At 33.9% G+C, this 24,672-nt stretch overlaps 1 protein-coding gene across 1 annotated transcript; it reads left to right on the plus strand.

The window, feature by feature from the left end:
- Positions 1-24,277, plus strand: LOC107775449 (copal-8-ol diphosphate hydratase, chloroplastic-like). Its single transcript, XM_016595176.2, has 15 exons — positions 1-243; positions 2,694-2,780; positions 2,872-2,930; positions 3,544-3,856; positions 4,995-5,178; positions 5,992-6,206; positions 6,568-6,688; positions 6,806-6,921; positions 7,368-7,594; positions 8,079-8,194; positions 16,890-16,988; positions 17,098-17,340; positions 20,554-20,665; positions 23,158-23,352; positions 23,829-24,277. The coding sequence occupies exons 1-15, from the start codon at positions 135-137 to the stop codon at positions 24,057-24,059; spliced, it is 2,427 nt and encodes an 808-aa protein (XP_016450662.1). The 5' UTR covers positions 1-134; the 3' UTR covers positions 24,060-24,277.
- Positions 24,278-24,672: the final 395 nt, after the last annotated feature.

The following is a 24,672-nucleotide window of genomic DNA, read 5'->3' on the forward strand; positions in this document are numbered from 1 at the left end:
GCGAGCAGTATCACAACAGCTCAAACCATTTCCATTGCTTCACAACTTAGAGTGTCTTTCTCTCTCAAAACTTGATTCTCTCTCTCCCCCAGTATATATTCTGGAGAAAGAATAATATTAAAAACAACCAGAAAATGCAGGTTATATCCAGCTATGGAGTTTGCTGCACAATTCATCAATTCAACAATCCTACTTTGTTGTCTACGCAGCAAGCTGAGTTTATTATTAAACACGGCCGCCCCAGTAAGTTACTTTATTCATGTTACTGCAAGAGGATATTTAGTTTTCTGACCTAACTTATATTGAAATTATAATGTGAGGATTACAATATAGAGATTATATAATGACAAGATTATTTAGTATATACTTTCATTGAGAAGATATTTTTTTAAAAAAAGTAATATTGGTTCGTTGGAGTAAAAATGTGATATACATGCAGAGGCGGATGGAATCTTATTTGTTGAGTTCAACTGAACCTGATAATCTCAATACGAAGCATAATTATTTGTACAAATTTAGTAAAATTTCAACAATTGTTACATTCTCAACCCATAATTTCAAAAATAAAATATATGCAACGGTAATAACTTAAATATTAAACCCATGAAATCAGAATTTTGGAGCTCCCACTAGTATATGGTATAATATAAAACAAATGTTTGGTTTTCTAATATTAAACTTTTAGTTCCAATTTAAGCTTGCTTTCTTAAAGGATTTCGGAAAAAGAGCTTTGAAGAAGGGTAATTAAACAAATGTTTGAGTGTGTTATAAAAATAATATCACAATTGTGGTATAAATAATTCGGAATTGCTTATACTAAAATAAATAATTTAACCAAACATATGATTAAATAATCTTACATTTTATCCCCAAATTATTATACGTTATCATGGCAACGAAATGACTCCTAAGGGATTTGTCATATATACACTAGCACGGTAAAACATTTACACTATAAATGAGTGTAAATTAATTTTTAAGTAATTGGTTTTATTTTTCAGGTCTCTCATTCCACTTATTATGAGTAGTATATGTACGTATCTCTGATAATGTAAAATTTACAGTGTTAATGTATAAAAATTAAAGGTATGTGTATTGGCGACATGACGCGTAGAATTCCCCATTTTTTTATTCTCATGATAACTTCCCATTTCCTTTTGCTTCTAATAATATGAAATCCGACATTTCCTTTTGCTTCCAATAATATGAAATCCGACATTTCCTTTTGCTTCTAATAATATGAAATCCGACATTTCCTTTGACATCTCTTGCAAGAAAATTAGAACAAAATTTCATAAGATAGAGAAAGTTAGGTGCTTTGATATTTGGATATTGTTGACAACTTTTCCACACTATATATGGAATCTTGACATTTTTGTAATAGAATTTCAGAACTATCAACTATGTCAGAAAATGTTGAGTCAAATTGGTTCTTTTTTATTTTTCCTGTCCTGCACTTTTGTCTTTCATTCGACCTACTACCGAGGAGAAGCTCATCCTCCCACTCAACGGAGTAATCAGGATTTTAGGGGGTCAAAATATAAAAAAATAAACTCAACAAGAAGTCAAAAGGTATCAATATATATATATATATATATTTTAAAAAGAATTACCTAACTACACAATGTAATTTTCGATTAAAGGGTGTCGGTTGACCCCTCTTGAGTGCTGACCCCTCTTGAGTGCATGTGGCTCCGCCACTGCTCCCACCCAATCTCAAGGAGGAAGGGTTCTTTTTTTATTTTATTTTTAAATAGAGAAAAAGTTTAATCCAAACTTGGAAGTAATATTTTGGTTTGACACTGCTTCGTACCCGAAAAGTAAAAAGGAAAAAAAGAGCTACGTCTGAGTTGAATTGTCCGTTTTTTCTCTTTCCAGTTTTGAATTAATAAAGCAGGTACAAACTAGGACGATGAAAATGTCATGTTTCAAAAACAACTGTGTTATTCCTATTTCCTTCTGTTATTCCTGTTATATATATATATAAACACTAAATTTGAAATAATATAACACTAAATTTTATATTACACCCTTAATGAGATGTATTATAATTATATAAATGTCTAAATCATATTTTAAATAAAGTTTTTTTTCTTTTTTAAATTTCATACTCATATAAATAGTATTGCATAAATTAAACATAGTGAGTAATAGTAAGAGAGATGGATATTTCTTGCGTTGATCTATGTTTTTCAATTAAATTATTGCTTGACCATTTACCGAGAGTAGCATCTGTCCGCTTATATTTCAGCCTAAAAGTTTTAGTTTAATAAATGTTCACCACTCGTACAAGAATTAAGGTGGGGATGCCGGGTGTTTTTTTTTTTTTTTTTGGTAAGAGGGGAAATTCGCGGGCGAGCACTTTGTGGTGAGCATTGGGTAAATCCCCTATGTAATAACATGTGATATATATTATAACCATAGACTCGTAACATATTCCATAAGTCTATTACTATATTAATAATTAGCTGGGGAGGCGAAGCCCACCTTTATAAGTTGGCTTGGGTATTGTATTTAGTCAATTAGTGACGAAGTTCTCTGTTCGTCCTCACGTACACTCTCATTAGCACATTTAAAATTTTAACAATTAGGACGGCATATCACTGGCAATTACTTAAGTCTTTGTTACCTTAGTAGTAGTATACCTAATTATAATTAATAAGTCATTGTCTTTCTATTTGGTATATTTTCAGGAAATTGGTTGTTCCAAACTAAAGGCTCATCACTTGTTCATAGACCAGTTCGTTTCAATTGTCCCCCTAATGCTGCAAGTTATTTTGGTATGAGCATCTATTGCCTAAAGATTAATTTGTTTACAAATTAATTAAAACCAGAAAGCAAGTTTTTCTAAATGATCTACATTTTGTTCAGGTAATGTGGATGAGCTACAATCTGATTACCCAGATAACTACGAAGCGGAAGACATTCAGGTGATAAGAAGATTATTTACTAGCTTTACATTCTTCAAATTTGTGATAAAATTGTTTCTAAAAATGGTGAAATTTGCGTATATTAAAACGTAAGATGCTCATTAGAAGTTTAATTTATCGTCAGTAGAGGCAAATCCATGATATAGAATCCGTAGATTTAAAATGATTATGATCTTATTAAATATCCTACACCGTGAGAATATATTGGGTATGTTATCATTGTATGATCTTATATATTAAATGTATAATTTTTGATGTTTTTATATTTATACACATAGTTCAAAACGGAAAAGCAACGGGTTCAATTAAACTCACATAACTCACCAAATATATATCCGCTCTTTGATGGTCACCGTGAAATTTAAAAAATTTATCATCTTTCTTTCTTTCTTTCTTTTCACATCTTTAGGAAAACATACTAGGTCATTGTGTTGCAGATTTATTTTATTTAGAAAAAAAAGTTAAAGTTTTGTAAGTAAAATAGATTATTTAGTTGAAACCCTCCTAGAATAAGTTTTCAATGTTTCACTAGCTAGTGCTTCAAATATAGAAGTTCAACTTTTGCAAAATTATACACATGTTATATATACTTAAAAACTGGTTTTCTCAATAGGTAACCACATCAATAACGATCAAGAATTTGACAGAGGAGATCAAACATATGTTGAGTTCGATGGGAGATGGAAGGTCAAGTGTGTCACCCTATGACACAGCTTGGGTTTCCTTTATTCGTGATGATACTAATAATGGAAGCAGCGAAAGACCCCTTTTTCCATCTTGTCTTAAGTGGATCGTAGACAATCAACTTCCTGATGGTTCATGGGGCGAGGAGCTTGTATTCTGCATATATGATCGACTCTTGAACACACTAGCATGCCTTGTTGCATTGACCTTATGGAACACATCCCTTCCTAAAAGAAACAAAGGTGAACTTTAGTTTGAAGTTAATATTATTGTTTAATATGATTCCTTGCTATTTTTCTTCCAGGTTAAATTATATATTATCGCTAACTAATAAGAAAGGTGGCAAATTAGCGGGTTAGAGGTCAAAACTCAAAATACGTCATCAACCAACCAATCCAAAGTTTGCTTAGATCAACACGGGTCCAATAACCGGCAAAACCGACCCCCAACATTACCCAAACTTCTTTTTATACTTTACTTTCTGAAATAAAAATTGAAACTTACCGTATTTTTCTATATTATTAGCTTAAATTCTTCAAAATTTGCATATATAGTATTTTCAGTCTCCAAATTTAATTTTGTATGTCTGGGCTTCAGTTGCATCTTAACCTATATGGCAATTTACTTTCTTTGACCCAATAGCTTGATGGATTATTTCAGGTTCAACTTCTTGAGTCAAGTCAATAAGCGGGGTGATAACCCCACATATATAAGCTTGGCGGTTAATTAAAAAAAAAACAAGTTTATTTTGTCACCTTAACGTACAAGTAAATATAGGTAAATTCTTATGATAAATATTAATTGATAAATTTATGAAAAAAATTAACTTTTGTATATTAGATGGATCACAGAAATACTATAAATATTTCCAAAAGATATACTTATTCTTTTTTTTTTTTTTAAGGTGGGTGCGCCAAGCCTAGCGTATAGTGCGACGCTTAGCAAGCTACCTAGGCGGGCCTTCCCCATAAAAATTGAAGTTAATATGTCATATTGATGTTTGAAATACTATATGAGGCGTTTTAGAAAATTCAGGTTTTCACAGGAATAGTTTATTGGTAAAGGATCGTTTTATAACTTGACGTCAGGAGTTCGATTCCAAGCCTCAATAGTAATGTTATTTCCTAGTTCATACGCCGGAATTCAATTTCTTCTTTTAATTTAAACGGTAAAGGACTTTTTGTTTAGATAACCAACATTTTATTTTATTCTACTCCAAAAACAAGTTACATCTGGGCTGAGAGAGCTGAGCTACTATCAGCGTCTCTAATCTTTCCTGAAAAGTAGAAAAATAGTGGTTCCTATAATGCATTATATGAGACAAGATTTATATATAAGAAAAAGGTTGGAATATTGAATTGGGTTACTCTTCTTTAATAGGAGTGATGTTTATCAAAGAAAACTTAAGCAAGCTAGAGACCGGGGAAGTTGAAAACATGACTTGTGGATTTGAATTTGTGTTTCCTGCTCTCCTTGAGAAAGCTCAAAAATTAGACATTGACATTCCGTACGATGTGCCAGTCCTAAAGGAAATTTATGCAAGGAGAGAGGCAAAGTTTACAAGGTAATTTGACTACTTTTTGTTCAAACTTTGTTTGATTGTGTGACCATCTTATCTAATGATTTAAACGGTTACATAAAATAAATTTTTTAATTATGTATCTCACCCACGCCCCCTAATTCGTGATTCTTTTCTCATGAATCAAACACATGAAGTATTTTATTTATTGGGTCAGGGTGAAATTTAAAACATAGCCTCTCTTGTATACAGACCTATGTTATACAGAGAGGGGTCACAACACCTATAAACTTCGGCAAAATTCTATGTATATGTATATGTCTTTAGAAATAGTTATCTATTAGTAGTGGTCACCGTATATACAACAGATTTTGGTTGAATCCAAAAGTGCATTCGCAGCCCTCTACTTGTAAACTTTGGTAACATATTAAATAGCGTGATCATTAATTTGAAAGTTAAGCTTCAAACCCAACCCCACCATCATAATGGTTCTTGGTTAAAAAAAAAAAAAAAAAAAATTAATGTTGTGATTATCTCATCGAGAAACTTAAACTGTTAGAGAAAATATTTCTTTATGAATTTTACATATTATGTCCCGACACGCTCCTCACATGTGAGTCTGATTTTCTTTTCATAGGCTAAACATGTGGAAGTATTGTTTATTTTTTGGGTGACAATGAGATTGAACACATGATCACTTGTTTACTAATTCTATTATGTCAAATTGGCTATCTCATCCTTTAGATAGAACTCGCTTTTAATTTAATTACGTAATTATTTTATGTCTTAATATCTTTGCATTTTCCCTACATTGGCTGACTAATATATGTGTCATATACTCATACATCTCTATTGCAGAATCCCTAAAGATATTATCCATACCATTCCGACAACAGTATTGTTTTCATTAGAAGGATTAAGGGACTTGGACTGGCAGAGGCTTTTGAAGCTTCAAATGCAGGATGGCTCATTCTTAACATCCCCTGCATCTACTGCCATTGCATTCATGGAAACAAATGATGAAAAGTGTTTGGGATTTCTTCAAAACGTTGTTGAAAAGTGTAATGGAGGAGGTACGTAGAATACTTCTTTTTTACAGTTTCAAACAGGTTGAATAATTAAGTCTATAAAAGTTTAAGTCTAATAATAGAAAACATACAAATACATACTCCCCGTTTCATTTTATATGACAATGTTTAACTAGGCATTCATTTAAGAAGGAAATAAATACTTTTGGAACTTGTAGTTTAAAATATGTCATGGCATCTATAAGGCAATGTAAAGTTAAAATGTTAGTAAGTGTAAAAAGGTATCATTCTTTTTGAATAAACAAACATAAAAGAGTGTCTCGTATAAAATGAAACAAATGGAGTAATTTTCTTCTTGAATTCACGGTAACGTGTGTATATTTACTTCCAATTTTATTATGTTTAGTGCCACATAGTTACCCAGTTGACATGCAAGCACGACTTTGGGCAATTGATCGATTACAACGCCTTGGAATTTCTTATTATTTTGCGAAAGAATTCAAAGAACTTTTTGACCATGTGATCAGGTAAACAAAAGGAGCAATATAATTCTTTTTCATTTGCTTAATTCACATAATCAAGTGCACGAATCATCAATTTTGAGCAATTTATGCGACAAGTTTATTTTATTTCTTGAACTACAGATATTGGAACGAGGAGATTGGAATTTTTGGAGGAAGAAATTCAAACTTTTGTGATATCGACGATACATGCATGGCTATTAGGTTGCTAAGGCTACACGGATTTGATGTTAGTCCAGGCAAGTCAATGGAAAATGATTATCTTAATTAGTCCTTTTTTTTGGTACATGGGAAAAGACTAAATCATTTTTTAATTTTTTTTTAAACTGCATGTTTTAAGTATACTAGGAGAAAAAACTCTACTTCCTTGAGCGCATTTTTTCAGATTAACACATCTACGGCATATTTGTCAAATCTGTGACATTCGTTTGCTAGAGAATCTGTACATTTGACGGCCTCGCCCTCTAAATGTGCGCTACATAAGTTGCCTTTCAAGCAACTCATGTAAGAGGGTGCTATCCTATGTCCTCTTTGATAAGCTTGTGAGAAAGTAGACAGTCTCATTTCTTTCTAATTCTCTATATCGCATTTGAACCATGTTTGATGCTCCATAGTTCTAAGTACCTTAGTAATATCACATAATTATAGCATTCGATGGCTTAATACAATTTCTTATCTGTCACAGATGTGCTAAACAAGTTCAAAGATGGTGATCAATTCTTTTGTCTAAGAGGTGAATTAAACAAGTCACCAACAGCTATGTATAATCTCTATAGATGTTCCCAAGCTTTATTCCCAGGGGAAAAGATTCTTGAAGAGGCAAAGGATTTTACGTACAATTTCTTGCAGCAATGTCTTGCGAACCACCATTCCTTAGACAAATGGGTTATAGCTAAGGACATCCCCGGGGAGGTAAAAAAAGTTTAACTTCTATACATTAACAATATAAAGTTAGTTTTTACCCTAGCATGTTAACTATAAGCTAAATATACGTAACTACCCATACAAAGTTGAGATTAGTAACCTTGAAAGAGTTTAACTAATATTGACTAAAGTTGTAAAGAATTTTGCACTAACAGGAACCGTTACTTGTAGCAAGTAACTTGTCTTATTTCAAGATTATAAATCTCACTTTTTATGGAGGGCTACACGTAGATATCTTTTGAGTTACATAGTAGTATACAAGTTTCTTTATACTGTTTGTGCATTTATAGATATATTTATTGAATTTTAACCAAGAAGAGGTGTCAACCCCCCCCCCCCCCCTACAATATGATTTAAATACACCGATAGTGTAAATAATGTAATAATTCTTTACGCTGTCTGCAACATCTGATACTCTCTTGTTTTACACTGACTAATTTACTAAATATGCTGTGCATACATTTGTTCATAGATGCAATGTGCACTAGAATTTCCATGGTATGCTAGCTTACCTCGGGTAGAATCTAGGCTATACATAGAACAGTATGGTGGAGCAGATGATATTTGGATTGGCAAGACGTTATACAGGTACCTCTTTAAATGTATTGTGAAACTTTATTTTCTCCTGTTTTAATAATGTTTTCAGTTCTCCACACAATCAAACTGTTCTCATGTTACTCCGCATTAGGTTTTATTACTGCACATAATGTAGCTATTCAAAGATAAGAACTAGAGAGCTTTTCACTTAGTAAAACTGCAACATTCTAGTCCTGCCAACGGTAAGGTATTTCCAACACATAATAGTTTTGCCAATTGCCTAATAGATAAGTGCGGATCCAAAATTTAGATTTGATAATTTTAATCTTTAAGTTATTACCATTTAATTAATTGCATTTTCAAAAATATGGGTTTAGAATATAATATTTATTTAAACTTTACTAAATTTTCACATGTATTTACGTAAGCTCTTTGTCGAAATTATAGAATTTGATGTTTTATAATTCAATACCACACAAGGGAGTGATCTGTGTGGTGTCCAATTTTTTGCGTGCACAGATTATAGAAGGACCTCGTTCTTCTGCAAGTTCCTTACACTATAGTTGCGGAATAATAAATGTACAAAGTAAAGAACACAAGTATTTTACGTGAAAAACACCCGGCTCGAAAGATGAAAAAATCACGACCTACTTCCCAATAGGATTTTTTTTAACACTTCACTAAATCACTGAGTCAAACAACAATGTTTACAAAACTCTTGTAAACCTAAGGATTACCTCTAACCCTTTGTGAAAACGAGCCTCAAGCTATTGCGACAACTTCATATTAACTCTAAATTAAACAATACATCTCAAAGTACCTGGTACAAATGCTTCTAGAGAAAGTTGAAAGGTACAATTCAAAAGCCCTACTACAATTGAACTATAATAAAAGACAGACACTTAGAACTGGTTTTTCTATCTGGTTCATGTAGCTTCAGGTTCGTACACTTGAAACACACATGCATTGCTTGCAAAAATGCCTTGCTATTTTGTTCTTAATTCTTGCTTAACTTCAGTGTTTATGGGTCACCTGTAAAAGAGAACACCACTGATATTTATAGAGTTAGTAGAATAAGAAATAACTAGAGCTCTAATGCTATACTCTTCCATGGTGGAAGAGTTCTAGTTATCTTCAACTTCTAACTCCTCCCTTATCTAAGATAGAGTTCTCTTTAAGTAAGGAGTCCTGCTCCTTATCAATTATGCAACCTTTTGGTTCAAGAGATATCATATATAACCACTTATGTTTATCCCCTTCACGTGTATGCCTTGTGGTTGAATATGTCTGTGCCCTGTGTACACTTTGTATGCACCTGGTTCATGCATGTATTTCTTTGTCAATCATCAAAACAAACTTACTCATGCCAACAAATTCTCTCTTTTTGATGATGACAAACTCTGTGCTTTTCATAAGCATGAAATCTATTTCAACTCAACTCAACATCAACACAATGTTAGAACACTCTCCATTTTAAAGTCACATATCATAAAGTTCGAGTTCATCAGGTTATAAATATCACAATTCAAAGTAAAAGCACAACCTATCTTCCCCTTTTGGTATCATCGAAAAGTTGCATAATTAAGTTATATAACCAAATTGTAGAAGATCTTACTCATGGCTACTGAGGCTACTTCAAATGCAATCATGGATTTAAGCTTCTCTTATCAATCTAAGAATATTAGCCATCTAAGAAATATCAACAAATTATTAGAGCAAAGACAGTGATTATCATTGATAAGATTCATCTACAAAGCATAAAAAGAAATAAAGTTATTGAACCATGAGCAAAAAAAGACAAAAAGAAACGTCCCACTCGAGTCACTGGTTACAAACTAGGCTAGGAAGGACCAGGTTCTTGGTTTCTGGCCTGAAGCAGCTTCAACATGTCTTGAAGAATGCCAGTATTCTTCTCTTTCTCCTTTGCAAGCTTAGACCTGAGAGCACCCCTCTCAGTTTCTACTTCAGCCAGCCTCTTCTTCAGCCTCTCAATCTCAGCATCCTTAGCCTCACTCTCCTGTCCCAAAGCTCTCACTTTGCTGTTCACAGGCACCCTCTTGGATGAACCAGGTTCTTTGAGAGCAACAAGGACTTCATAGTCACATGTAGTCAAAGTGTTGGCCCCAAAGTGATCTTTACTTGTGCTAACATCCCATTTCTTGAGGAGAACCTTAAAGTGAGCAAGCACAACAGTGAGTATGAACCCATAGGGTATGGCATGAGTTTTAGTGCCAAAAAGTACCCTATCAAGGAGCTGGATTGTAAACCTCGACCAATTAATCTGCCTCCCACTATCCAAACGCTTCATAAGGACTATGTCCATAAAGAGAGCAATGTGCCTCCTTTCCTGCCTGGGCAGAACCAATTTGTTGACAAATTCAAAGAGCACTTTGTTGGCAGGTTTTATTTCACTCTTATAAACAACCCTGGGTTGTAGCTCTAAGTCTCTGTCAGCAAATTTCTTGGTGATGGAAAGTGAGATAGGTAGGTTTTCTAGTCTGGGCCATTTCAACTTTTTGTAGTCATTGTACCATTCAGCATGTACCCCTAGAATCTCTCCTAGTTCCTTGTCATCAAAGCTCACATTCACCCCTTTCACTACACTAGTTACCCTTCCATTCTTGATTTCATAGTTTGCAAAGAACTCCACAATTTCAGCTCAGACTAGTTTCCCTTCCAACTGAAGGATCATGTCCTTCCAGCCTTGAATTTTTAATTTCTCCAACAACAACATCATTCATTCCTCCTCTAAATCTCTATGGAGTCTATCCTTTAAAATTGTTCTTTTTCTAAACTTACCCATTTTGTCTTGTTTTCATCAGTCTCCTCTTCTTCCTCACTCTCTTCTTCCACTATTTGCACTTTTCTTGATTTTCTGGCAGACCTGGTTCTTTTTGCCAAGGCAGAGCTTTCTGTATCTACAGACTTTGTGGGGGACTTCTTCTTGGAAGTCTTTCTTTTCTTAGCACTTGGAGTCATAGCCTCCACTTCCTCTGCCTCATCCTCATCATGGAGAACTAGGTCCATCTCCTCAATCTCAATTGTATCACTTGGTTTACCCACCTTTTTCTTTCCTTTAGCAGTAACTTTCGTTTTACTCTTACCTAAGGTCCTTTCTAGGTCAGCCTTATTCTGATTCCTGTGACTCCTTGTAGCTCTTCCTCTTGTAGGAGGAGTATCTATAGGGATAAAAGAGGCAGACTTTCTCTTCTTGCTTCCATAGCAGTACCAGGGATTTTAACTCCTGGAATCTTCTTCTTCTTTGGATTATAGCTATCAGACACCATTTTCAAAAGGTCGTGGAGGGGTTCCTTCTCAGATGCAACAAGTTCTTGGAACCTTTTCCTTAGCTTAACTAGCCCCTCCACTGCACTTGCATCTCCAGACCTACTGCCTCATTCTTCCTCCTCAACAATCTCCTCACTCTATATCATCATAGCCCCTGTTTCTTCAATCAAACCAACATGAATGGGTGAAGATTTAGCCACTCCTTCTTCTCCCTTTCCCCTCACATCTCCTGTTTCAACCCCACTCACTTTTTCTTTTCCCTTTTTTATTTTTACCACCTATTTTAGTATACTCAGACTCTACACCAGCTATAGTACCAACAAGAACAAACCTTCTCTCCAGATTTTCAGCCACATAAGAGACAACATCAGATGAGATTTTTAGCGTAGAAGTTACCTATTCTGTTTTAGATGAAACATGTTCTTCCCCCTCAGTTGCAGACTTGAAGGATTCATCTGATTTTTGGGGTTCCTCTGCCTGACTTGCTTTCAATTTCTCATTCATTTCATTGATTTGTTCACTACCAGCGATTGCTTTATGAACAATCATCTTAACATGTCCTTTCTTGGGAGTAGGGGTGGTTGAAGGTGTGGGTGATGGTTCTTTGGGTGGTGAAGAAAGGTTCTCAGTCATTTTGGGGTTTTTAGATGGGTTTGCCATTAGATAAGTGTAAAAGAGATGAGAGAAGGTTGAGAGAATTTTGGCGTCTTGAATATTCATTAAAGATCAGAGGTGAGAAATGGTTAGAGTCTAATCAATTTAAAGAGGGAAGAGTTGGAGTGTGTAACAACTGCCTTTTGGAGATTAGAAGTCTAATCATCCTGGGAATGTCAGTTTGAATAGACGTTGGACTCTTCCCTAGATTGTAGGTAATTATGGTGCGTGTGACTCCTTGGTGAAACTGGTTCGTTAGTAACAGATTGGTTCAAAAAGGAAGTTAGGATTAAGTAGGACTCTTTCATATCATGATTCAAATACAATTATTCCAAAATATGCGGAGTGGAGAATACATACCTTATAATTTTGATGAACCGGGTTCTTCATTGAGAGTTCTCTTGTGTAAGACTAAATTTTTCAAGAAAATAAGGGTAATATCATTAAAGATCAGTGGAGTTTTTAGCACATGGCACAATAGTATACTAATGAAAGTATGAGATTGAGAAATATCTAATATAATTATTTATCAAATTCACAAATTATCTAACTAATTATTGCGTTAGACTGGTTCCTTTTAGGTGATCTTAATCATCCCTAATTCTAATATATTCCTTTAAAAGTGATCTCTACTTAGAGCTTTTGTGAAGATATCAGCTATTTGCTTGTCAGTAGCACAAAATTCTACAATGATCAAACCTTTCTCAATGTTATCGCTAAAAAAGTGAAGCCTAATATTTATATGCTTAGTGCTTTTGTAATGAACCGGGTTCTTGGTCATACTAATTGTGCTAGTGTTGTCACAAAAGATGGGGATACAACCGACATCAATTCTAAAATCCATTAATTTTTGTTTGATCCATAACAATTGAGCACAACATGAGGCAGCAACCATATACTCAGCTTCAACAGTAGACAAGGCCACAGAATTTTGCTTTTTAGTAGCACAAGACACAAGACATGAGCCAAGAAAGTATGCCATACATGAAGTACTCTTTCTATCCACAAGAAAACCTACATAATCAACATCAACATATCCCACTAAGTTGAAATTACTATCTTTTGGATACCATAGGCAGAGATCAGTGGTGCCTTTTAGGTGAACATGTCAAATGCTTCATCTTTAGATGTTAAAAATAGTGTCCAAGTAAACCTAGAGTAATCATCAACAAGCACCATAACATATCTCTTACCACCTCTGCTCATTGTTCTCATTGGTCCACACAGATCCATATGGACCAGTTCCATCATCCTGGTAGTACTTACCATTATTTTTTGCTTTTAAAAGAGGATCTTATCTACTTCCCCCTTGCACAATCATCATAAACATTATCTTCTTTGAACTTAATGTTAGGCAGTCCTATCACCAAGTACTTGGAGACTGGTTTGTTGAGTTGGCTTAGACTTGTATGTCCAAGTCTCTTGTGCCAAAGGAGGGGATCATTGTCCAATACACTTAAGCAAGTGAGTTCATTATCTGAAAGTGTGAACAGATCCACCACATATATGTTATTCACTCTTTTTTCCTGCAAAACTATCTTGTCAGTAGTAAGATTTATCACCAAGCATTTTGTAGAGGTGAAGGCTACCATGCAACCTCTATCATACAATTGTGATACACTTATTAAACTATACTTCAGTCCATCTATCAAGTAGACATTCTCAATAGAATGAGAATCAGACTCACCTACCTTTCTAACCCCAATGATCTAACCTTTCTTTCCATTTTCAAAGGAGACATTACCTTCTTTAAGGTCCTCAAGTGAAAGAAACTAGTTCTTGCTTCTTGTCATGTGCTTTGAGCAACCACTATCCATGTACCATATTTGGCTGCTCCCCTTTACTTGGACCTGCAAAAGGGAATCAGGGGTTAGTCTTAGGAACCCAAACTAGTTTGGGTCCCTTTTTATAGGCAAAAGGATAAATCAAATCTTTTTAGCCCAACTTGGCAGCCTATTTTTCCCTAAAACAAAATTTTTATTGTTTTGATATGTCCTTTATTTTGCAGTGCAATCACTCTTATAGTGACCAGTGTTATCACAGTGTGTGCAAATTTTATTCTCAGGAAGTGTGAGGTACTTACTTTTGGGATCCCACTTAGGTGCAGAGTTCCCAAAGCCAAGTCATCTTTTGTTGCTACTATGATATTCTTGTAGCCATGAAAGTACATTAGAGGACCTGTTCCATTTACAAGTTCTGTCTAGCTCATGCCTGACCTTGTTCAGGTCCTCCTTTAAGACTCTTACCTGTTCATCCCTTTTATACAACTCATATTTTATTTTACCTACATTCTCTTCTAGAGTGAGTTATATGCCGCCGGCTATCGTTTTACCTATTCCTAATTTCAATTTTAGATTTTTAAATCTAAGTTATAGAACAGTTGTATCAAGGGCATGAACCTGGTTCTTTAACATGGTGCTTTTACTTTCAGTTTCACAAGCCCTAAATTTCAGGTTTTTGCACTTAGTCTTCAAAATGAATTATTCTTTTGATAGCTGTTGCTTTTTATTATAAACATCCTCAGATTCATCAATCAACTCTAGTAGTAATTCCGATAATCTTTCTTTAAATAAAAATTTAATCTTGTCTTTGAGATAAAAAACACTTACCTCGGCTTCTTCATTAGATTCTCCAATTGCCATTACTGCTCGTTCATCATCATTATCATCATCATCGGAGCTTTCATCTGAGCTTTCTCTCCAAGCAGCAACCATAGCCTTGGTTGATCCTTTGTTGTTGCCTTTCTTGAGATGAACCTGTTTCTTCTTCCTGTTGCTTCCTTCAACTCTTTCCTTCTTCCACTCAATATCCCACAAAGGACAGATCTTGATCATGTGATCAGTCTTTCCATACTTGTAGCAATCATCATTGGTTTGCTTCTCTGGAGCTCTTGCCTTGCTATAGTTTCTACTTCTTGAAGAACCATTTTCTCTCCTTAGGTACTTTTTGAAGTCTTTGGTGATCATTGCCATTTCATCATCTTCCAGGTCACAACCTTCAGTATTCTGAATGCTAAACTCCTTTTCTTATTTGGTACATCTATTTTTATGGTTTGTCTCCTAAGTTCATAAATAGTGAGATTTCCAATCAATTCATCAAAAGGGAGTGCATCAATATTCTTTGATTCCTCAATAGCAATGATCTTGCTTTCCCAAGTAATTGGCAAGACCTTAGTAAATATCTTCTCAACCCTTTCTTCTTCAGGGATAATCCTGCCAAGAGATTTTAGGTCATTTGTCAATGCAGTGAATCTTGTGTATATCTTCTGAATGGTTTCTTCATCCTTCATATCAAAGTTTTCATACTGAGAGTACAACATATTTACTCTTGATCTCTTCACCTGAGTTGTTCTTTCATGGGCCGCTTGCAGTTTGTCCCAAATTTGTTTGGCAGTAGAACAACCTTGGATTATGCTGTACTCATCTGGACCAAGTCCACAAACAAGCCATTTCTTGGCTTTGGCATTCTTTTCCCACTTCTTCAAATCCTCAGCATTGCAATCAGCTCTTGTCTTTGGCATATCTACCCCTTCAGCATTTTTTTCTTCAAAGTAGTGAGTGGACCATTAGTGACAATGTCCCATAGCTCATAGTCCTCTTCCTGTATGTGATCTCTCATCCTTGACTTCCATTAAGATTAGTACTGGCCATTAAAGAGTGGTGGTCTCACAGTAGATTTTCCTTTCCAATATTCAGGTGGTGCACTCATCTTGATCTTCTCCTAAGGTATTAGCGTCTTCAAGGATAACCTGCTCTGATACCAATTGATATTTTATACTTCAATACCACACAAGAGGGGGGAGGGAGTGATTTGTGTGGTGCCTAATATTTTGCGTGTGCAAATTATAGAAGGACCTAATTCTTCTATGAGCTCCTTATACTAAAGTTGTGGAGTAATAAATACAGAAAGTAAAGAACAAAAGTATTTTATGTGAAAAAAACCCGGCTCAAAAGGTGAAAGAACCACGACCTACTTCCCAGTAGGATTCTTTCCAACACTTCATTAAATCACCGAGCCAAAAACTAGCGTTTACAAAATTCTTGTAAACCTAAGGATTACCTCTAGCCCTTTGTGGCAACCAACCTCAAGCTGTTGCGACAACTTCAAGTCAACTCTAACTTGAAGAATACAACTCAAAGTACCTAGTACAAATGCTTCTAGAGAAAGCTGAAAGGATAACTCAAAAGCCCTATTACAATTGAACTAGAATAAAAGACAGACATTTGGAACTGGTTCTTCTATTTGGTTCATGTAGCTTCAGGTTCACACACTTGAAACACACAGAAATTGCTTGCAAAATGCCTTGCTATTTTGCTCTCAATTCTTGCTTAATTTCAGTGTTTGTGCGTCACTTATGAAAGAAAACACCACTGATATTTATAGAGTTAGTAGAAAAAGAAGTAACTAGAGTTCTAATGCTATACTCTTCCATGGTAGAAGAGTTCTAGTTATTTTCAACTCCTAACTCCTCCCTTATCTAGGATAGATTTCTCGTCAATTAAGGAGTCGTGCTCCTTATCAATTATACAACATTTCTGTTCAAGAGATATCAGATATAACCACTTATGCTTATCTCATTCACGTGCATGCCTTGTGCTTGAATCTGCCCATGCCCTGTGTACACTGTGTATGGACCTGGTTCATCCATGCGTTCCTTTGTTAGTCATCAAAACAAATTTACTCAGGCCAACAAAGTTCAACTAAATTAGTAAACAAGATTGCATTTGCATCTCATTGTGTGAAGACATATAAAATTTGTGTCAATTCTCTCACGATAATTTTATTTACTTGTTTGCCCATGTAGAATGCCCGATGTAAGCAACAACGTATATTTACAAGCTGCAAAATTAGATTACAACAGATGCCAAAGTCAACATCGATTTGAGTGGCTGATTATGCAAGAGTAAGCACTTGAAACTTCTTATATATGTTCATAAACTATTAAATGCCAACCTTTCAATCTTCTTAATAATTTTGCTCCATATATATATATATATATATCACATGAACAGGTGGTACGAGAAGTGCAATTTCCAACATTTTGGAATAAGCAAAAAATACCTCCTAGTTTCTTATTTCTTAGCTGCTGCAAGTACATATGAGGTAGAAAAGTCAAGGGAACGACTTGCATGGGCTAAATCTCGTATAATATGTAAGATGATTACATCTTACTTCAATGAAGAAGCCACCACTTGGACCACTAGGAATTCACTGTTGATGGAACTCAAGGGTTTTCATGACATGAGCAAAAATGGGTATACTCTCCATCCCAGTACTTTAAATTATTAGTTTATGCATAAAATCTGCCTATCGTCTCACAACAATTACTTTAAGAAGCAATATTGATTCACTCTTTTCCGTCCATTAAAAAAATCTTCTGATAGTACTTACTACTTAGTCATAAGAAATATTTGACTTCTTCCTTAAATAAACTACTATTGACTATATGCCGTATTGAAATAGTAATGATGAAATTAAAAAAAAAATTATGCCTTCTTGATTTCTAAAGTGATCAATATTTTGGATCAATTCTTTTTGACTAAAGTAACATATAAAAGGAATTGAGGGAGTACGACATAAAATATGGATTAATGAGTCACTTGATTCTAAGACTATAAAATTTTGTCGTAAATGAGAACTACAGATTGAAAAAAATACTTAGAGAATGTTAATGTTACATAGTGTTAAAATATATTTAGAAATATTCTACAATAATTACTTTCCTTCTACTTTAGGATCTACATTAATTATTGAATATATGTTTTCCTTTTAGTTAGTGGAAATTTTATATAATAATTGTAGAATATTTACTTCCTTTTAATTTAGGATCTATAAGAAAGACACAATATTCTCTTTATTTTATTATCTTTAATTATATATAGATAGTTATAAACTCCTATGTTTTTAATGCAATGAGCTATCAATCGTTCTCTCTTCAGCTCTCTCTACTTTCTCTGATTTCTTAACAACGGTATCAGAGTTGTCACACTCCAAAATTATGTAGCCGACACTCAGTAATCTACCCGCACCAAGCTAACCAATCCCTTATAAAATGACCCAACCATATGCATTTAAATACATAAACAAAATAAATTTCAATTAACAAATCATGCATGAAGCAATAACCTATTTATATAACAACCATTCATATATAAAAAAAATACATAAAGAAAATAATATGCATGCCATATGAATAGCCTTGCATAAAACTAAAAGAATATAATAATATATGAAACCTGTATGACAAGAAATGAACTAGTCAACTGAGATTAAGTCTCGGTGACTCAAACAAATACTCATCACTATACCTCCACGAATTCAAGTTGGAGTAGTCCTAACTAAGCTGCTCGTCCTGAGCTACACAAGTCCCTAAAATTGAAATGGGATGGCAACCAAAAGGCCTAAGCTCCGTATACCTAATTTGTATCATAGATCATTTCACCAAGAAGCTTGATAAGTATTTAAATAAAGCATGAATAATGCAATAGACGTTGATATAAAGAGTAAAACATTTATTTTAATTTATAAATCTGATATTTGAAATAAATAATCAAGTAAAACACAATTCAAACTCAACATTAGATCAAAAGTTTCAAATCATAAAGTCACATATTTATAGTTTAACCGGGAGTACTAAAACAAACATTTCAAAGTACTATATCTGTATCGTTATGGCTGTTGGTGTCTTATTATTAGATGCTAGCTGTGCTTATGCTAAGCTATGGGTTTGTAACGTTTCTACTGGTGATTAATGAATGATTTTAATTACAAAAAAGAGTAAGTACTATATCGACACTGATTACATCAATACAGCGGGGAAATATCCTCCCAATTGTCTGGTGCAATCCAAATATAATATCGTACAAACAGACAAAACATGCATTAATAGCCAAAGTGTAGGCCACGGTAATTTTTGTACGTCGAATTTATAGAAGAACGAGAATAAATTATTTTAATTATCATATTTTTAGTTAAAAAATAGCCTTAGTCTATTAGTTTTGTTGAGTTTTCAGTTAAAAAAGGTTTTGAGTTCAAATTATATTTAATCATAATATTTAACCAGAGGCCCAATCAAATATTTGTCAAACATACATACTAGTTGAGATTTGTACCGCTGACCTCTTAGAGCAAAATCAGACACATAACCAACACGCCAAGAGACAACTTATATTAAGCAATTTTCATTGTTTCCTACTTATTTGTTTCCTTACAGTATTAATATATATAACTAGTAAAATTTTCCGACAAAGCGGTGTCGCATGATACCGCTTCGTTCAAGAACGTGCCTCCGCCCCTAAAAGTGCCGACACATGGAGGACTTTAACATGTAGGCTTAAACCATTGTGTTTAGCCTACGTCCCATACACCGGCATGTTCAGTTTCTCGAAACAAATCAGATTCATATGCATATCAATCTCGGCTCTCACAAGTAAATCATAAAATATTTGGTATTTACAATAAACCACATGACATTAATAACCTCAGAGTAATATATTCTTATCACATCTTGGCACTCATGACCAATCCAATACATCTGAATACATATATAAATGTAAAATATGTCAAATCATTTACCAAATGAGAAATAAACATATTGCAAAACATTTATGCTTTCAAAAACATAAATTCGTCATGTTTCACGAAATATAAAATCAAATAACACTTAAGCAATTCATGATGTAAAACAACAGTGCAACTCTAATCCGCTCGTCCCACAAGTTAGGATTCTCTATTAGTATCAAGTTTCTAAACCATTTCAAACATATGAATTTGCAGAAGAAATGCTCCAAGAGGTACTAAGTCTAAATAAACCTTAACTTGCTTTTCACCCTCGATTTTCTAACGTTGCTAACAACTCAATGTCTACACCAAGATATTCAATTTACATCAATACTTGTTCAATAACCCAAAAAAGATTCATTAGGCTTATATTTTTACTTCAAGTCTTCCAAATTCAGGATTCTACCCCAAGGTGCTAGCCGTAGAGGCGGAACTATGTAGTACGAAGGGGGTTCAACTTCGTTATAGAATTATACTATGCAAATACGATAAAAATTATTTTGTTGGTTATATCATATATATATATGTGACCCATTGAATCTCCTTGATATAAAGAAAAATTCAAGTATTATAGCGAAGAGGGTTCAAAAGTTACTTTAGGTCATAGGTTTAATTTTCAAGTGCAACATCCTAAATTTTTTTTTGAATCCCCTTAGATCATAGGTTCCGTCCCCAAACATGTATCTAATACCAAAGATCACTACATCTTCTATCCTAACCACCAACATTCCTGTCAAACTAGAGTTACTTTAATACCATCTTCCAACTACGTCCCTACATAGGCAATTCTAATTTCTCTGATTTCTTATCACATAGGACGCAAAAAGTTACCTAGCTGATTGCTGAGCTGATTAGATATTTAACCTAGCTATGACAAGTTATTTTGACAATTTTCTTTTTCGTTGCAGTAATAAAACAAAAGAGATGGTTCTCAACAATCTTCGTCGGTTTTTGCACCAACTCTCCAAAGCAACATATGAAGACCTCGGCAAAGAGATCCATCACCAACTACACAATGCAGTGAGTATATACAAGGCCTTTTACTGTACCTTATTATATCACAAAAGATACACAAGCAACATGATAAAGCACAAATAGTAACTTTACCAATTACAGTACTTTTCTTGGGGTAATAGGAGATGTATTTTTTGTGTCTTGGATTTTTTCCTTGTTTGAAACCCCATTGTTCTAATAGATTTACGAAAAAAACATTATTGTCCTTGTAGGATTGGGAAAATCATTCTCTTATATGTTTAGGACTACTTGGGATCAATATATAGAGGTTGTAAGTGGATATTCTTTGTGTGTGATTGTGTGCTAGTTAACTCACGATCTTCCGCAACAATTAGTATCTCAGCCAGGCTAGGGTTTCTACAAATATTCTAGGGTTAAGATATCTTCACCATCTTTAAAAAAGTATGAAGTAAAGAAATCCGATGTGGGATCTAGTTTATGTGTATATATGCAAGATTAGGATTAGATCATCCTTGATTTTATAAGGGTGTTATAGAAAGTAATTGATGAGATTTTTTTTGAAAAGATGAAATAGTCAGAGAAGACAGACCTGAAGGAGAGGGCTTTGAATCTTGATATTCACAAGAGTTACAAAATGCGTTCTTCGGGAAATTGAGAAACCTTTGCATGCAACACCGACATAAAAAAGCTGGAAGATCTGTATTCTAAGAAATCGCTGACAAATCGCCTCTACTTGAAAATGAGATTGTATAATCTCCATATGAATGAAAATACACTTGTTAAAACTCACCTTGATGAGCTAATTCAATTATAATGGACATGATGAATGTAGATATAATAAAATTGAGAGTGAAGATCCAGCCTTGCTGATAAATTGCTATTTGAAAAGGACAGTATTTCATTAGATAATGTTTGTAATGTACTAAAATCTAAAGAATTGAAAAATGCTTTCCGGAGAGCGGAACTGAGGGCGAGGATCTTGTAAATAAAGGAAGAACACAATAGAAAGACTTTAATAGGAAAAAATCTAAAGCTAGATCGAAATCTAGAGCAAGGAGCAGAATTGCTGTAAGTGCGGGAACAGAGTTACTATAGGAGATATTGTCCTAAGCTGAAATAGAAAAAAAAATAGAAAGTAGATAATTCTACAAATATTATTTACACTGGCAACAATTCTAATGACAATGACTACGTAGGGAAAGTCTGTGGCTTGAGTTCTAATCATGGGCAGAATCTTTAGGTTCTTGATTCTAGAATAACTTCTCACATGTGTCCACACAAGAATTGATTTGCAACGTTTAAGCAGACGAGTAAGACTGTTTACTTAGAAAATAATAATCTATTATCGGTAGAAGGGATTGGTAATATTAGATTAAGAATGTTCGATAGAATTATCATAATCATTAAATATTGGCTGTTCCTCGGATGAAGAGGAATATAAATTTTTTTTTTTTGACTTTGAATGATCAAGCCTAAACTTAGTTAATGTACAATAATGGATAAAGCCCTTTGTGAGGGGTGGGCGAGAGAGAGAGGCATTCCTATTAATAAAGAAAATTCAAGTCACGAGGAAGATTTGTTATTTGGATCTTGAACTTTTTTTTCTTGTATTTTCAGGAAACTCATTGTTCTAAAAAAATTGAGAAAGAAAAAATGAATTGTCCTTATAGGATTGAGAAAATCATTATGTTATAGCTTTCAGACTACTTGAGATATATATATAGAGATTATATATGGAGATTCTTTATAGTGTATTGTACTATTTAATTTTCTTATTTATAATGAAAAACTCTCTCTATTTCTGTCCCGAAGGTTAGGCTAGGCCAAAACTCGTTGATTCCTTGTGTAATTATTTCTTGTCAGTTTGCTCTGTGTGTATTCTGTACTAGTTAACATACAATTTTTCACAACAAGAGGCCTGGAAGAGGGTAAGGAAAAAGAAAAGGTCTTGATGAAAATCGAACCTTACACTTACGAATAAAAGGCAGCAGTCTTACTAGTGATTAGATTCATCATTCACTTTATCCGTTTAACTATGGAAGAAATAAATTAAACAAAGAGAAGCAGATTTTAGATGAGTCTCGTAAGTTCAAGTGAATCCATTATTTTAGCTCTAACCATGTAAATATTTATAAAAATTTAAAATATATACACATAATACAACAACAACAACCCAGTATAATCCCACTAGTGGGGTATGAGGAGGTTAGTGTGTACGCAGAGCTTACTCCTACCCTGGGTAGATAAACTGTTTCCGATAGACTCTCGGCTCCCCCCTCCAAGAACTGCCCACCTTGCTCTTGGGGTGACTCGAACTCACAACCTCTTGATTGGAAGTGGAGGGTACTTACCACTAGAGCAACCCACTCTTCTCTATATACACATAATAAGATAACATATTTTTTCTCTACTCATCGATTTTATATATTAGGTTCGCCTTTGCAAACAGGACGAGAACCTCTGAAACTAACCAATGATGCCCAAAATTCAAATTCATCATATGATATGTGATCTTATTTATTTTCTTTTGGATGTAGTGGGAAACATGGTTGATCTCCTTGAGGGAAGAGAAGAATGCCTGCCAAGAAGACGCAGAGTTGCTAGTGCAGACAATTTATCTTTCAGCTGGCCATATGAAACATGATGAAATACTATTTGATGCAGAGTACAATAACCTATCCATCCTGACCAATAAAATATGTCGCATGCTTAATGAGCTCCAAAACGACCAGGTTAGAAATCACTATATATATAAAGATTTGTTTTAAGTTATATTTATGTATAAAGATTGGTTTTAAGTTATATATAAGGACAACGTAAAAAAATTTTAAATTATAACCTGTGAAAGCAGGTTAATTACCACATATTAATTAATATTTTTAAGAGATTTACCATTTACCTATTAAAACATGATTGTATAAAGATGTATTACCATTAAATGTTATCCTCTAATAGCAGGTTACTTAACGTTTTACACTATCGTGTATTTTAGCGAATCAACCTTACTTTTCATATTACTAATTCAACTTTTTATGAATGGCTACTTATAGATACAGTATTTTTTAGGTGATCTAATAGTTTAAATTTTAATTATTTACATTTCTAGTCTATTGAAATTATACTCTATGCATAATCATCTTTTAATTTCCTTTTTGTTTATAGCTTTCTAATTCTATTTTTTCCCTGTTTGAATCAAAAACATTGTTAGATATCTGCTGACCAATGGTGTAGTAGGACTACTGGCAGCTCAAAGACCACTGATATTGAATTAGACATGCAAGCTCTTGTGAAGCTAGTTTTCGGTAACTACTCAAGCAACATCAATCAAGACATTAAGCAAACTTTTTTTGCAGTTGCGAAGACTTTTTACTACACTGCACATATTACAGAGGAAATAATCGACATTCATATATCCAAGGTGTTGTTTCAACAAGTTTAGTAACGTTCTTAGGTATCTAGTGATTGTGTTTGTAATATCACATGGTACTTTCTCTCTTTTTTATATTTTGTAATTGTCATCACTATCCATTTGAAACTTCGCTTGTAATATGTAGAAGTGGAATTTGTTAGTGCATATTCACAATTGGAGAACTAAGATGATTCTGCAAAAATTTACTTAATTTTAATGTCAATTCATTAGAAGATCCCGAAAACAACGAAATATGCAAGGACGAATCTACAAAATGCGTTTGACGAGTTGCTTTGATAAACATGCGAATCAGCAATATGTATTTGACGAGACTTATTGCTTTTGATAACATTATGAATATTTTGTACTGTATCTTTAATGTAAGGGCAGCTTAATCCTTGTGAAAAAGATACATCTTATATATTTATATATATATATTTCATGTACTTGTTCATATATTATCAAAGAATATAGACTTTTTATTACATTCGAGCAAATAAAAGTTATAGTTTCGAGTCTTATATGATTACCAGAATGTGCCTGACCTAATAATATATAAGAGGGTCATGTTGGAAAGAACGTATCACAAAAAGGAAATACACTTTGTGGCCCCAACTACCTGTGAGCTCCCCATTACAGTGAT

The sequence above is a fragment of the Nicotiana tabacum genome, chromosome 15, assembly GCF_000715075.1.
Source record: "Nicotiana tabacum cultivar K326 chromosome 15, ASM71507v2, whole genome shotgun sequence".
Classification (NCBI taxonomy): Eukaryota; Viridiplantae; Streptophyta; class Magnoliopsida; order Solanales; family Solanaceae; genus Nicotiana; species Nicotiana tabacum.